The sequence below is a fragment of the Prinia subflava genome, chromosome 6 (assembly GCF_021018805.1).
Source record: "Prinia subflava isolate CZ2003 ecotype Zambia chromosome 6, Cam_Psub_1.2, whole genome shotgun sequence".
NCBI lineage: Eukaryota > Metazoa > Chordata > Aves > Passeriformes > Cisticolidae > Prinia > Prinia subflava.
Window position 1 is genome coordinate 16,484,826 of NC_086252.1, and position 16,491 is coordinate 16,501,316.

Sequence of the window (16,491 nt, forward strand, 5' to 3'; positions counted from 1 at the left end):
TCAATTTAGCTATAAGACACTGCAGAGAAACGGAGGAGTTTACTATCCTTGTGATATAGAGAGCAGTGGGAAAAATAGAAAAGGTTTCCACTGTTTTTGGATGCTTACTGAAGACAGGAAAGCCACGATCTTTCAGAGAACAGTGAACAAACAGTAACATATTCACAGCCCTGCTGCCACAAGCTTTGGATATTCAGCTCTTTTCCAAGTAGTCCCATATGCCTCAGCTCAGGTGCGTGGTTTGCCTTTTTAGGGGTGCAGTTTAAAAGTGTGGCTTGTACTCTCAAGCACTGCAGTAGACATCTGTAGCAGAGAAGGGGATTGAGTCTACGTTTCCAAGGGAGCTTTCAGTTGCAACGTGGCTTTTCTTTCCTGAATTCTCCCTACTACTTCAATACTGGCCTTCCAAACCTTTCAACAAAGGCGGCCATCAGTCTGCTTAACTCATTCCAATCCTGCCCACTCCTTACAGAATCCCCCTCTTTTTGTGAGGGACAGGGTCACAGAATACTCTGAGTTGGAAGGGACCTACTACGATCATCTCCTGAGTCTTGTAAGAAAACAGAACGTGATGATGAATAATTCAACTCCCTTTCTCAAGACTGGTTCAACTTCTTCAGTGTTTAGGACTCCTCACTCTCCTGCAGGCCTTGTGAACACAGCAGTTCACACAGGGACTTGACTGTGTGATTGTGTAACAGCCAAAGGCAACCTCTCTTCTCCCAGTTATCCACAGTGCTGCCAACGCATACCAGGGAACAGCAGATATGTTCAGCAGCAACCCTGCCAGCTTTCCCTTACAGCCTTTCCCTGTGTCTTCTGAGGAAAAGGAGACACAACAGATCAAAGCACCCTGAGAGCTGAGCACAGGCTGCTGGCTGTCACTTAAAAAACCAAAACAGACTTACAGGGGAGCTGAAGTCAGGCTGCCCAGGCAAACTTTGTTCTGCTGTTTTGAAACTTCTCTCTTAGAAGTTGCCTAGGAGGAGATCTCATTCATACCTATATTGGTCATAAGGCAGCCACAGGCTTGATTAACTCTTGAAGGCTGCTGGATTTGATCACTGAAAGCCCAGAATGGATGCAGCAGAGCTAGAAACTGCCAGTGCCTACATCTACAGTCTCAGAGCATGACATCAATCTTAAATAAATGAGTTACAGCTGCAGGACTTGGTTTGAGGTCAAGAAAAATCCCGCAGCCTTGTTCAGATCAAACCTACCACCTGTAACTGTTCACACCACTTTTCTGACCCAGCAGCGAGGTCTGTTGCCTGTGACCAGGAGAGAGAGAGGACCCTGCATAGACCCCACTCAACAGCTGCCTTTTTGCCACAGAAGAAGTGCAACACTGAACACATTACCATGCGTTCATAAGGATCATCTGTTTCAGCAGCCTTGTCCAAGAGCTCACTGTATTCCAGCTCTTCACAAAGATGTTGCAAGGTATTCAGAGGTTCATTTAGCTCAACTGGCATGGATACTTTGGAAAGATCTTTGCCAATGTTATTTCTCAATATATTCCACAGATTGATGTTACTGGTGTCGGGGCTGGGAGCTGGGAGACAAGTCCTCCGTCCATTTCTGAATGCGCCTCCTGTTAACTCACCATTAAGAACTGGGAAAGGAGAAAAACGTTGTCATAAGAAAGCATTATACTACAAAAAACAGAGTTTTCCATTCAACCAAATCACTGCCAGAACAAGCAAGCCCAACTTCACTGTTTTCAGCTGAGTTGGTCTTGCATTGACATGCAGTAATTCTGGTACATGAGCATAACCAAGGTAAATTCCCAAAGCTTGAAACACAGTATACTTTGCCGAGAAATGTTGTCTGCAACACTGGTGTTGTCCTCAGATATATTGTCACTCACATCACTGATATAAGATTCATCATCAGAAGCCTAAAACATAAATAAAATATCCATTAACTCAAATAGAAAGCTACTGACAAAACAGGCAAAAATAGTTAACTGAAACACTAATATTAAAAAAAAATAATCTCTATCGAATTAGAACTATTAGCTAAATCAACTGGATGTTTCAATCAGTCTGTAGTGTCAATGCACTAAAAGTGTCAAAAGAAATGCTACGTTGTCCTCATGTTTCTCAATTCCTTATTAAGCAAATACAGACATTAGATCTGCAAAAGGTGACTTCAAGTAAGATCAGGTATAAACAAAAAATTGATAACATGATTCGTTAAGGATGGAAGGTGAGAAGAGATAGTCAGATTTGTGCTTTTTATAAAGAACCAAAGAATAAAATGCGACTCCTGTTTCAGCAAACAAATTATGTTCACATTGATCTATCATATTGCAAAACAAGAATCTCATCAGCATTAAGAATACTTTTAAAAATTGTTTTACACAACTATTTTTTTCCTGAAATGTTACTTTTTTGTCTATTTCTCTCATTACAGAGAATAAGTTTATATACATATATAGTAGATTTTTTTAAAAGAATATTTGATAATCTAAATTTAACTGACTGCACAGTCAGCTGTAACTGTCCATGTCATCCGTAGGTGGAACTGCCACAGCCTAGAAAGGACATGTACTGAAGGTAAGTTACTGACACAACTAACTTTTAACTCACTTTTAGGTTTCAGGGAACTCCCACAACTTTATATGTGTTCTCAGGTTTGTTTATCTATACTTTATACATTCTGATACCTTTTAATTCTAAGTACCACTACTAAAAAAAAAAATTCCCTAGTGGTAGCACTACCTAGCAGCATTGCTGCCACACGCTGTCACAGCCTACCTCGTTTTCTGACGAGCTGGCAGATAGGAGCACTTCCTGTGCATCAAAGAACTCTGAAACAGATTCAGACATAGACAGCCTGCTTTCGTTAGAAACTTGCTGGGACAGTGGCAAACTGACATGAATCTGTTCACCTGTCTGTAAATAAAGCACAGAAATGTAAAAGTGTTATTTCTAATATTAAAGAAATAAGTGTAGAAGGAGTAAATCACCTGAATAGGGTTTCTCTGCCAAATATAAGCACAGAGAGTAAAAGCAGCGTTTTAGTAGGACTTTGTGTGTACCTAACAGATGAGACTGAGGATGACAAAGTGCATTTTGAACAGTGAGATACATGTCTTCACTTGAGGCCTGCCCAGCATCTACTGCCAAGTTTTAGCACCATGGAATTGCAGATCTAGCTCTCTATGCAGAGAACTGATTTTGTGGACAACAGCTGGATTGTGGCAGACAAGTTCAACTATGAATTTCAGATTAAATGAATCTGGTAATAACAAATTACTTCACTGGGAGCTAGTTTTGGTACGACTAAAATTAATTATAAAGCTTTATATGGTCAGGGAGTTTAAGTTATTTTCCAAATAAATGACTTTGTGAACCAGTTTAGTAACAATGTTTGAAATGTTTGAATATTTAGGAGGATAGCTATAATATGTATTTTTATGGGCTTTTATTCTATGTTTATGCTCCAAATCTCATTTGCAGTATGCCATTAACTGACTCAATACTACTAAAGGGAATGAACTATCTATGGTTTATTATAAAGAAATGTAATAGCAAAGTCAAGGATTCAAAACTATGCTATGTTAATGTCAGTAATGCAGCAAGCTAAAATAGTGAAATATACCCTCTTCCTGCTAGGGATGGGTGGAACACCAGATTTCAGTGTTACCCTGCAGGCTATCACAACAACAAAAATTAAGATGCTCTCCCAGTACCATTTTACCACAGGATCTGTTGCTGTGGAGGAAACAGATCTCAGACTTAATTCCACAACTTTTACAGCATGTTGCTCCTGGGAGATAATACAGATGAAAGTACTGAAGCCCTTTTAAACACGGTTAATTCTTCAGATTGCAACACAATCCCCGTTAATCTTATTCCAGAACTCCTGCATATGGTTTTGTTGACATCTTAATTCTGTAGAATTATTCTACACAGTTACCTCAAAATGCACTAACAAAATGTCCCAAAAAAAGCATAAACAAGCCAAGGGGTCAAAACCCATTCCTTTTTCATTAGGACTTACAAGACCGTAGATGGATTGTGATGCTTGATGAATTATAACGAAAACAGAAGCTCATTTTACTGTAATCTTTACAGGAAGTGATCAAAATGTTGAGGTTTCATGTAAATTAGAGGGACTTGGAAAAATACATATGCTCCTACCTTAAAAAGACCCTCACACAGGCATTCTCTACATGCTGCAAGATTGTAGATATATATAAAACAAGCAAGATAAGTGAATGAGAGATCTGGAAACTTCTTTGAAAAACTTCTTCAGTCAGGCACACTTCTACCAAGACAATGATGAACAAATGACAAAAAAACAGCTAACCATCAAAAAACACAGAACAGAAGAGAAGGTCATTGCCCAGAGCTTCACTGCAGATTGCTGTGCTGTGGCACCACTTCACTTCTATGTTCTGTTGCTAGCCTCCAACATGCTGGGTTCTTGGAAAAATTGTTTGGATGTTTTCAAAAAACAAATAAACAAAAACAATTTTACCTTTCTTGCTTGTTGGAAGAAATAATGAGACAAGACTATGTTAATTGAAATGGTGTAGGTGTAGAAAAAAAAATAGTGGAAATGACAAATCAAAAACATTTTTGTAAAACGCAAGCAGAATGGTTGCCAAAGTGACCATACTAATTGTAATATATTATAGTCCACAAATTGAGATTTGTCATGAGGGAAGCTCACTGTTATTATTACAAATTTTTGTATTAATTAATTAATTAATCTGTTGACTAAGGAAAGCAAAACAAGAAAAACTAGATGTTGCAGTGCTTGGTTCATGGACTGAACCTTTTGATTTTAACAGTACCACTCAGGATTCTAAATGTGAGGCCCTTTACACACTGGCAAAATCACGTCATTAAATAATTAATTCTTCTGTTGATTGGCAAGAAACTAAAATACAGAATTGGATAGCTACTGTGTGATACATTCAAATACAGTAAAACCTCACTAATTCCCACAGCCAACGAGTAATATTCCAAAACTGGAGTCCTTCTCTGTTCCTCTAAAGAGAACGAGCTGAGTTCTTTCATGACCAACATATGGAAAACAAAACACTGAAGCTTTATTGTAGGTAAGGAAATATAACCTGACTTTTTCTATGAATGAACATTTGCCAATCTGAAAAATTCAATAATTTTCCGGGTGTGTTTCAGCTATTAGTGAGAATTAGCAAGGTTTGTTTGTACTCCAAATCCATTAAAGGCCAAAGTCTTACCTCATCAGGACTAGGGATAATATTTACACTGACAACCTGATCACAAATAACAGATTCTGAATGTATTCTGTTCAAGCGACTCCTTAGTTCAGCATTCTGGTTGAGAGCCTTAAAATAAAAATTGCACATTTCATTTAAAATTAAAATGTATACATTTTAAAAATTAAAAGAAGAAGAAGAAGAAGAAGAAGAAGAAAAAAGCTTCTTTCCAGCAATTTCCTAAAAAAGTCATAGAACCTCCTTTCTTTCATTTATAGGGAGATACCTATTTTGAAATCCTCTCTAACACGATTTCATCTCTGGTCACTTTGCCTTCACTGGTTTTCAGGAGACAGGGGAACAGATGTTCTCCCACAGTGTAACTCTGACACTGTACCTTAGTTCTTCAGAGAGCTCTTTGGCAGGTGTACTGGTGGGTTATGTACATTATGGAAATGGCGAGTGAATGCAGCAACAAAGAGTGAAACTGCAGAACAATACATGGCAACAACCCACAAAACGCCCAAAGAGGCAGTCCTAGGTTTACAACTATACAGCTTCTTCTGAGTCAAGGTTATCAGCACTCAGAGGCTGCAAAAAGAAATTTCTTCATTTCCCATAAAACCAACATATTTGCTAGTATCATTGTCCACCCATCCAGATCAATTTTATAGATTTGCCTTTGTACTTATTTCAAACTACTGATCCACTACAGTATCACAAATACCACCAGAATTCAACTGGTGTCTGGTACCTGCTGATTTTTTGTCCTATTTTAAAGTTCAACCTATAGTATAAATTTGGGTGCATAGATATGTATTATCTGCTCTTTGGAAAGACCAGCGGGCGAGATTCTGAAATCCAGAAGTATAATATGCTACATACCTAGAACATGGCTGACTTAACCTTAATATAACCCCAGCATTGAGGATTATAGAAAAGAAGAACAGAGAGACATTTTGTTTCAGGGGAAAAGGATTGTTACAAGGGAGCAAGAACCTTCTTTTGTCTCCCCCTAGCGCAGATTGAGGAAGAGATTGCGTGCATGTACTGAAACAAAGAAAGACCAAAGGAAAATAGGTAAGCTTAAACTGTCACTAAACAGTTTAAATTACCCAATTTGCTTTGTTCTGAAATGGTCTGGGCATGTTGGTAGTTGACATCCCTCAGAGAGGGAAGGCAATGACTAACAGCAGCCTGGCAGTAGCTTCTTCAGCATCTCATACCTGGTCACAAGACTGGACAAACCCAGTCACAGTCCATTTGCCACTTACCCTCCACTGAGACTGGGAACTAATGTGTGACAGTGACTTTAAACTAACGTTGGAGGCCAGGACTAAGAAGAATACATGATTCCTTATTCCATGAAATTTGCTAATAAATATCCACAGGTCTTAGAAAAAATTGTGTTAATAACCAGAAATGGTTACCCTTATCTCTTGCCCCTAAACCCTTTTTATCACAATGCACAGAAATCAATCTGCATAACATGATACGCATCTGTATTTACAGAAACATTTGTCTTTAAACATCTGCTAGTACTTCTTGCACCACACCAATCCAGCAAATGCTTTTATGCTTTCTTGACTATGAATTTTAAAAATTGAGTTATTTTGCAACATTACTGTTGCTAATTTCTTCTTCCCCACTAAAGCAAATTATATTTTTTTCCTTTAGCTTAAGCGGGAGAGATGCTGGAGAGTTAACAGGTGTGTATATGGAAATCCAATTTACCCATGAATATATTGCAACCCAGGATTCCTTTTGCATTTAGAGACATGGATATATAAAACAAATCTGACAATATACGGTCAATATTTAAAAAATAATTATAAAAACAAGAATATTTCCATGGCTGTGCTGGAACAGCTCCAAGAAGGACATCTAACATTTGTATAAAAATATTTGTTCCTTTTTCTTTACTTTGGAAAACCATAACGGATACATGCTTATAGAAATTATATTCTTCACCTCCACATGCACTGAGGTTAGATCTACATCATAACAGAATATGCCACAGTTCTGGTTGAAAACTTGGTTTTTTCTTGGCTCCTTTTACCTCAGGAAATGGCCAAAATACAAAAGAAATAGTGCACCGGGCAAGATAGATGTGCTTGAAATCAAATCAAGAACATACCTGAGAGAGGGACTGTCTGAGGTGAGCTATTTGAGCATTGTGGCCTGTAAGATCCTGCTCTGAAACAATCTGCTTAAGCTTCTCCTTCTCTATAGCTATGCTGTTAAAGGCAGACTTCAAAAGAGAATGCACTAAGCAAAAAGAAAAAATAAAACAGGTGTTTTCTTGGCTACAGAAATCACATTGACATCTATTACAACACTTCAGCAACAAAGACAGAGAGTGAGACCTCCATCCCTTAGTAATGGACATTTGAAACAAGGGCCTGACCTTCAAGTAATCCGTGCCAAATTAAGTACAAACAGGTTGCAATTGTAAAGTGCGTACTGTATGTTCACACATATCTCATCTCAGCATATTCTTGGTGCTGAACATATGGAAAGGTGCATATCTGGAAAAACTGTCTCCAATGTGTGCTATTTTCTTTCTGGTTTTTATTTGTACTTTTCAGAGTAACAGAAACGTCAGTTCTGCTAGACTTAATATTGTACTAATAAAGAGGATTACTTGGTCTTTAAACAAGTTTTAATTTTTTAAGATGTCAGTCTCACATTTTTTATATACAGCAAACTGATAAGAAAACCTTTTTAAAATTATATTTTTAGGACCAGTTTGTAGGACCATTCATTTACTGGCAATAAAACTGGAATTCAAAAGTACGTTCCTGTAATAAGCTCTTTTCCATTGATTCCATTGAAATAGAAAACATTGCACAAGAATGAATTCACAGCATTATGTGTAGCAGTTATATTCTGAATCATCTTTGAGGAGAAACAATGAGGAAATTTTACTGAGGAAAAAAAATTTGCAAATTTAGTCACTTATTTACAGGAAGGGGAAAGCAGTTCAGAAGACTTGGAAAACAATTTCAGAGTTTACCTATCTCTACATTTATGACATGCATGGAAAATAAAGGATAATACATGTTGCCTTTGTGTAAGCCATCTGAACAGCTAAAAAATTACACAGTATCACCCAATGCAGATGAAAGCCCTGGCCATGACTAAGGGGAGACAATAAAGAAACACAACAGAGAAGCACATCACAGGAAAGGCTTGGCATCTCCAGCTACCTTTTTGTGCCATCAAGCAGAATTCTTCTTGGAGCTTCATGTACTCAGTAGAGCACTCCAGAGGGTCTGTCACATGGCTCGGGGGAGCCTGAAAGTCAATGTCTGCACAAAGGTTGGGGTTGGATGAATGCAGTCGAACGGGTGACATCGTAGCACTGAAAGGGACCTACAGCGAGAAGCAGGGAAGAAATGTTGTGTCAGGTGTAACCAAACTTTTTGACTCTGTTGAAGCAAAACGCAAATTTCTTCAGAAAAGATTTAGTTCACAGTGTGAAGAATATGGCAAAAGTGAACATGTAACTTTTTACTCTCCTAAATCTCAACACAGCTGATGCAAACTTCTCTTGAATTTTTTCACTGAAATAGAAAAAAGAAGGCCTAAATACACAGCTAACAGCTAATGATGGAATATTTAAATGTTTACAAAACGTATTCTAACATTTACAAAAAAAAAGGATTTCCTAATGCTTAGAGGATTACTGGAAAATTGAACCATGAGACATGCTCCTTTATGTCTGGACATTTGACAGTATTTGTAGATGCGTCTGTTGTTGCAATATCAACATTTGAAGTATGCAAGTTCCTCCACAGATCTAGAAATAGGATATAATATCATCAGATATATCATTTAAGTTTTTCAAAACTACTCATAAATCTTCAGTTGAAACTCATTGTACTGGCAATTACAAAGAGGGAAGAAGCATACAGTCTATTTTCTTTTTAACTAAACAAATAAATAAAAACAACAAAATAAAATCAAAACTCCACATGATTTTCATTTAAAATACATGAACCATAAACAAATGTAGAGAGATACAGTTTAGTGAGATGGAGCAAAGAATTTAGTTTATTATCTTTCCACTTCTCTTTCTCCTCTACTTTTCAGATACAGTAATAAAAAAAAAGTATGTGCATACATGTATCATGTACTGAGCAGTTTCCTATATGCTACATATGCACTGGATGGCTACCACTGCTATATAAGTGATCCATTTGGGAGAGTATTTTGTATTTTACTTTACTGTTACCATTTACACACATTTGTTTGAAAATCAGGCCAAGAACACCATTTTCAACTGTAAATGCAACAGAAAGGCATGCAGAACTACATTTTGTTACTTAAATTTTAAGCACTGTTTAATGTATCAAGCACTGTTTAGCACATTAAATCTAATTAACTTCATTAGATTGATCAAATGTGTAAATCAAGAATTGTCACACTGCAGCCCAATGTAATTATTCAAATATGAAAAATGGGGTCAAAACATAAAATGTCTCTTCCAAGGCATGATAAAGAGCAGCAGATAATATAAAAAGTCATATTACTAAGAATTTTAATCAACAGATGAGTTCTATATTATCATCAGTGGTTGAACTTGGTACTTTTTTATTTGATTAGATCAGGGAATGGTTTTATCAATTCCTTCCTGTACAAGCCAGCTTCAATACACATTTTAGGTTTAGATTCTGATTCTCCAATGAAACCTCAAAATCCTTCTGGATCTAATGATTATTCTACTCATGAGCATACTCTGTGAAATATGCTTTCCACTCTGTTCTTTCTCAATTTCCAGATATATATCATAGATTAAATAATAACGCTATAGCACCTATCTCATATAAGCTTTATTCCTGCTCTCATGTATTTTGATTTACAGCTATATCAACAAAGTACATATTTTTTTCCTGGACCTCATTTTAGTCTTCATATCAAGAAGAATTCATTAACAGAAGACGTAGAATAAATTCCTTCTATTTGTACTGAATATTTAACCCTTTATCTTCTTCACAAGTACCAGACTGCCTGTGTCAAGAGCCTAGCAACATTAGGTTAATGAAATGCTGTGGCTAAAGGTAGGTTAATTCCAAATTTCTTTTCCAAAACCTTTCCCCTTCTGTTTCCAGAACTTTCTGACTGGGAGCATCACAAATTTTCAACTGCTCCAGGTGGCTCCAGGAGGGCAGAGTAGGCTCTACACTGTACCTGTGTGTATGGAGAACACACCCAGCCCTCCAGACCATCCAGAAGGCAGGAAAGATTCTGACAGCAGCTATCATGCCAGAGCTTGAGGGAGAGTCCCCCTAGCCCCACATGCCTGTGGTGATGGGGGAGATTCCCCAGACCCTCACAGACTGCCAGACCTGCAGGCAGGCTGCCCACACATGCAGGGGGCCTCTTTAGTCACCCTCTGATGAATCAAGCTGAAGAGATCTGCTTTAGATCCACCATTTCTGCCTCAAACCTCAGCTGGCCAGGCTGACAAGAAATGTTTCTGCAATGAGGTTTATTGAAAAATATTATTTTTGATTATGCCCTAGAAACGGAATTTACATGTTCTACAAATATGTCACACTACTTGCAAGAAATATACATTCACATGACAGAGACAAGTAGCCTTGCTGACTGCTTTAAATACAAGAACCAAAAATACCGAACTGTTGATTGACATGAACTCTTCTCATATGCGTTTTTTAGAAAGGTTTCCAAACTACTTTCCATAACAGATGAAAAAAACCCACATTAAACAGCCATTTTCATTCTCTTAAATAGGCAACATTCCAGGAAACACTGCCAATATACTTCTCTTCCCCTTTTTTCCTTTCATTGATGTGCCTTCTCTCTGTATTAATGGTGGCTTGATCCTGACTTTATTACCCATTCTCTTTGTGGTTGTTTTTTATTGTTATTGTTTTGAAGGTTTTTGAAAAAATATCTGGCTTCTTGATCCATCACCCTAGTTTTCTCCATAAAAACACTTCTAGACATAACCTCAGATGAACCTTGTCCCAACTTCCTGCTTTACACCAGAGGTGTTATACCCACTCATGCACCACCTTCTTCAGAATGACGTGTTCATGTAGGAACAGAATGTTCCTGGCCGAGTGGGTTGTAAGGAAAACCTCTTTCTGCTGTGCATTGAGATGATATAGTTCTGTATCCCTCAGTCTATGCACACAGCTTCACTGCTGGCAGAAACAACCATTTTGTGCACCAGCCAGGAAGAACAGGCCATGGCCACGAACACTGCAACAGGCCCAGAGTCACGTTGGTGCCTTGAGCTTTCCTTCCTCCTGCATTTTCTCCAGCTCCTCCAAGACCTCCCTCAACAGGTCATCACTTGAGCTGCAGGTAACAACTCCTTGTTCTCTCAGTGCCTTCCAACCCAATCCAGCTGCAATTGTCTACTTAAGCACCCACTAGGTGAGGAGTGCAACCCTTGCCAGAGGTGTTTAACTGCTGCTGAGCCTTCTGGTTAGAGCCTCCCACCAACACTGCTCAGCCCTGCAAACTGGGGATCAGGCAGATTTCCGTGCTAGGCAGGCAGACCCACGGAGTCAAAACAGCAATCAATTACAGAGCACACACTCTGCATCAATTGATTACAGAGGAGTACATTTAGATGAGCTAATTTTGAGGCTGGAGAAACACTGATATATCTCACACTTTTTAAAATAGCACAGCAATAACTGAGTTGGTGGTTCAGGTAGCAGGAGCTCAAGACAGTTAGGCTTAAGCAGAAGCTGCAAGCTCTAGGGGATTTTAACTTTGGCCTCGAACAGCAGACCCTGGACTTCAGCCTGGTGAAGACACTGCTTGTGTTAGATAAGGAATTTGCATTTAAAGCTCACTTCAATCTTTGGCTGCACAGTCCCTATCTAGCTGTTGTACTTATCTGTTGATGGATTAGTACAAATGTCTATATTGGGCCTTCCTAATGAGTACTTTCTTGATAAAGCAGCAGTTGAAGATATTCTTTTGATGATAATTCAATTTCAGAAACTTCCCATAACTAATTCCCAGCCCTGGTGTTGATTTCACAGCTCCGTATTTTCTGACAAAGACTTAGAGAATTAGCAAAACTGCATATAGACACTGAGGTAGTAATATGACTTTTTGGGATTATGGAACATAAACAGAAAGTGCCTCAAACAAAAAGGCTAACCTTATCCTATAGTACTTATAAAAGTATAAGAAAGTTTTATAGTTCCATGGCTATTTGTAACAAATCTCCTTAGTTCTCTTGTCCTGCTATAACTATCACAACATCTTTTAACAGAATTTGATCATTTTTCTCTATTTTGTATATTATGTCAAAGACTTATGGCGTGCAGGGCCTGAGTCTGTACTTGCACTTACATAAAGGAGGAGGGACATGTACCATGTAAGCAAGCTCAGACCCACGTTTATGGAATACATTTGTGTTGGGCCTGACACTTCTAAGAAACTCAGCTGAAAGGGGATAGCACGGACACCTCCAAAAAGTGCAAGGAACATTTTCATCAGCTTATTACACAACCATGTCACACAGCTTCCCATCCTCAGAGCTATCCCTTGATTTTTAAATCCACTCACTGTTGTAGCCACTGCAGCTGCCAGTCTCTGCCGGCGTCGTGTTGAGCTGAACTGGCCCTTCGGTGCCGGCCCTTCCTGACAGTGAATGCAAGAGAAGAAGGAAGTAGAAAAAGAGAAGGGAAGGGGTGATGGGACACAGGAAGATGAAAGGTGATCAGAAAAGGGAGAGGGAGAGTCTTTAAGTGGGTTTTGTTAACTCTTATGGCCTACACATGTTGAGGACATATCATGTGTTTTCAGCTGTGCATGCCAGAGACATACAAAGCTGGATACTTCACTAAAATTATCTCCAGATGAGTTGGACTGCAGTGCACTCACTAAGGCTACAAAAAAAATCTATTACCATTGCCATTCAGAGACATAAGGCAATAATGGAACAAGAGAACAGAAAGGATGCTACAGCATGCCAGAAAATAAAACAAAAATCAAACTCCTTCTGGAGTCACTTGACCATCTAGAAGATGACTTCTGGAAGAGATTGCTTTGCAATATAGAAGCGCATAAACTGTGGTCAGTGAAGATGCATGTGTCTCAATGGTAAAACTTTTCAGGGTATATGTTATCTAGTGAGTTTTCTTATGTAAACATTCCTGTAAATAGCTCTGGCATTTCCATCCTTGATGCCTACTGAATAACTTTTTTCACACATCACTTTTTTGAGTTTCACCTGCTTTTCCCATACATTATTGAAGACTTGGCTTCCAAACCAAGCCAAAAACTCAGATAAAGCTGCACAAAAAACGCTTAAGTATTTCAACAACTGCTTCCTTTTCTGCATGTTTAAATTGTGGCCTCATCCTTTATTTTAGTTGTAAGAAGTATTTTTAAAGAATTTATTAAGATTCTTTTTATTAAGAATAATAAAAATAATTTTAAGATTTTGGAAGACTAAGAAAGACACCTTTCTGCTTTTAGAAAAGAAGTCTCAATTCCTTTACATTTTTCTTCCCCTGAATCTTCACCTATAGCCACTTCACTATTTTTAGATCTATATATCTATATATTTTTATTTTTTCTGCAAGCAGCCTGATCGTCATACAAATAACAACGTATAGATTGGATACATGGACACCATGCTGAAGAACGGGATATTGTATTTCAATTATTAGCTGACCTGTGGTGCTTCTGTAACATTCCCAGCAGAGTTGCTACAGTGGAAAATGGCCAAACACTTCACCCCATGGTTGATATTAGTGGCAATGCCACTGACAGCTAGAAGGGTTGTCTAATGATCACAGTAAAAGACTTGTGGTGCAATGTTTTATACAATTCTCACATTACAATGGCATGTGCATAACCTCTGAATTACTGAGAACAAACTCTGTTAAAGCAGAGAACAGATCATAGGCATAATGTAAAGCTCTTTGTGCTCCACAGAAATATGTCTATCCTGTGAATAACAGTATGGAAGAATATTCTTATTTAAATCATAGGGACAATCCTATGTACAGAGATATGCACAAATTTACAAATATATAATTTGATTATGAATGCAGGTATGTGTTATTAAAATGGGAATAGTGAGCTTTGCAGAACCACACACTCTCCTCAACACGATAGAAAGTGAGGTCATAATCTGAGTTACTATAAAAAGAAATACTTACTTAAGAGAAAAAGTAATAACTAGTCTAGGTCTGGTTTCAGTTCTGAGCTGAAAGCATCAGTAAAGCAAGATGATTTTTCAGACTAATACACTGCTCTCTATTAAGCTATTCTCCCTGTGAAGTCTTGGAACTTTACAAATTTGAGCTTTCGTAGGAAACCAAAATATCACTGATTCTTTATTGTTTTGAAGTAATGGGTTTTTTCTTTCTTTGAAGCTGTCATGAGAATGATAACTTAGCCTTTTATCCAAAGGGAAATAAATTTTTAAAAACAAACAAATGAACAAAAAACAAACCAAACCAAAACCCCCGCCATTCAGTTTTTGTACAAAAGTATAACTTCTAAAATAATTAATACAGGTCAACTAACCAGTTTTTGCAGGCCATTTTCATAAGATTTTAAATGGGTTTTTTAAAAACAAAATTATCCTCCTTCATAAAAGTAATCCTTTTTAAGAGAAGCTATTCATGTATTACTCTTGAGTAAAGGCCTGTAAATTCAGCCGTTAATTCTAAACAACTTAGCAATAGTGAACACCCAAACCTGCAATTGTCTAGACACATGCTATGCTCAATTTTACTTTGGAGAGTAACTGCACTCTAGTCACAGGGATTAGCTGTGTGAGCAAAGCCAACTGCACACCAAACTGGCATATTTAAGTGATAAATATCAATTTACCACTGGGAAACAAAACAAGCAGCTTGACTTACAAGAAAAAGTATGTTACACATATATTACACACTTAGCATTCACACTGCAAGAATGTGTTAGCAGGAATCCAACACAAGCTATCTCATTATCAGCAGAATGGTAACAAGTACAATACAAAGCCTGGATGGGAGAATTCCCTCCTTGCCTCATGCACAGAGGATACTGAGCCAGGAGAAATCACACCCTCATTCCCCATCACTCACAACACACACCTTTATATAAAGCTCCCTAATTTTATGTTCCCCAGAAGGATGCTCTCAACATTGTACTATCAGAATGTCTTTGATGTAGTTAAAAACTGCTCTTTCTGATAAAAAAGGGTGCAAGTACTCCAAATGGAATTAACAGTGAAACTAGCTTAAAGTTAGTTTGTTAATACGAGCATTATCTCCTAAAACTAACGAGATGTATGGAGGTATGAGGAAAGTAATAGTACAACAGAAATCTTATTAGTACCAGATGTCAACCACTCAATAGCAAATTATGTGTAAGCACCATGGAAACAATGATCACAAATCAGATGAAATGATTCCCCGTAGGGGATATCCTGATAAACAGTTCAAAAAGACTTGAAGCAGTCTTGAAAAAATGAGCAGTAAGGAAGGCCAATGAGATTGAAAAGTATGTCTAACAGAAGAACAAAAAGGGAATTAGCTTAAAGGGCATGTAGGCATCAGAGGAAATTCACATTTTAGTGGCAATCTAAGCAAATTAGGAACAACATAATGAGCCAGTGAGGCCACCTTCCTGCAGATCTCAGCTCTAGCACTCAGGAGACAGGAGAGCTCTTGGAGGAATAAACTGAGTCTATCAAACTAGGCAAGATACGGGAGTAGCCATCAAGTATTTTTTGTCTTCCATATAATTTAGAACAATTTTATTGTCTCTGTTTCACTGTAAAATAATTTATAAGTCAGTCAACAATCACTTCATACTTTGCTGTAACTAAAAAAACTTGGCATTTGCAGCATGAAGCTTGGCAGGAACTAATGCTGACCCCAGTTAGCCAGAGCTGATTATCAACCCAGAAGTGACAGACCCATGTAGAGCAGTGCCATGCACACAAGCTCTCTCAGGAGAACCTGCAAACCAATCATATTTTGAAATTTCAGGAGCTGAGGCACACTCCTGCCAAACCATAAACAGCAGTTTGAGTCAGGTGCCTGTGATGGAAGCCCAGGCCAGTGTTACTCTGGCAGAGCGTAGGTAACACAGGAACAGCTCATTATTCACTGTAACCCCCCACAAATCATCATACATTGCCTGCTTTTGATAATTTCTGTGGACAGGACTTCCCTGAGGATACTGTGGCATGGAAGAAGAACATGCAGTGGAGACAGACTCTTCATAGGCACCAAGTACTTGCATGCATTTTCCTGATATTTTAATTTCCCTGTGTTATTCAGCACCAG

At 38.1% G+C, this 16,491-nt stretch overlaps 1 protein-coding gene across 1 annotated transcript in view; it reads right to left on the reverse strand.

Annotated features, from left to right (window-relative positions):
* The window catches only part of OSBPL6 (oxysterol binding protein like 6), a 100,246-nt gene that overhangs the window by 18,022 nt on the left and 65,733 nt on the right, over positions 1-16,491 (reverse strand). The window contains exons 10-15 of the mRNA XM_063400436.1: positions 8,410-8,575; positions 7,338-7,468; positions 5,222-5,329; positions 2,763-2,900; positions 1,813-1,900; positions 1,362-1,615 (exon numbers count right to left, since the gene is read on the reverse strand). Coding sequence (XP_063256506.1) covers positions 1,362-1,615; positions 1,813-1,900; positions 2,763-2,900; positions 5,222-5,329; positions 7,338-7,468; positions 8,410-8,575 — 885 coding nt within the window. The remainder of the gene's footprint in view (positions 1-1,361; positions 1,616-1,812; positions 1,901-2,762; positions 2,901-5,221; positions 5,330-7,337; positions 7,469-8,409; positions 8,576-16,491) is intronic.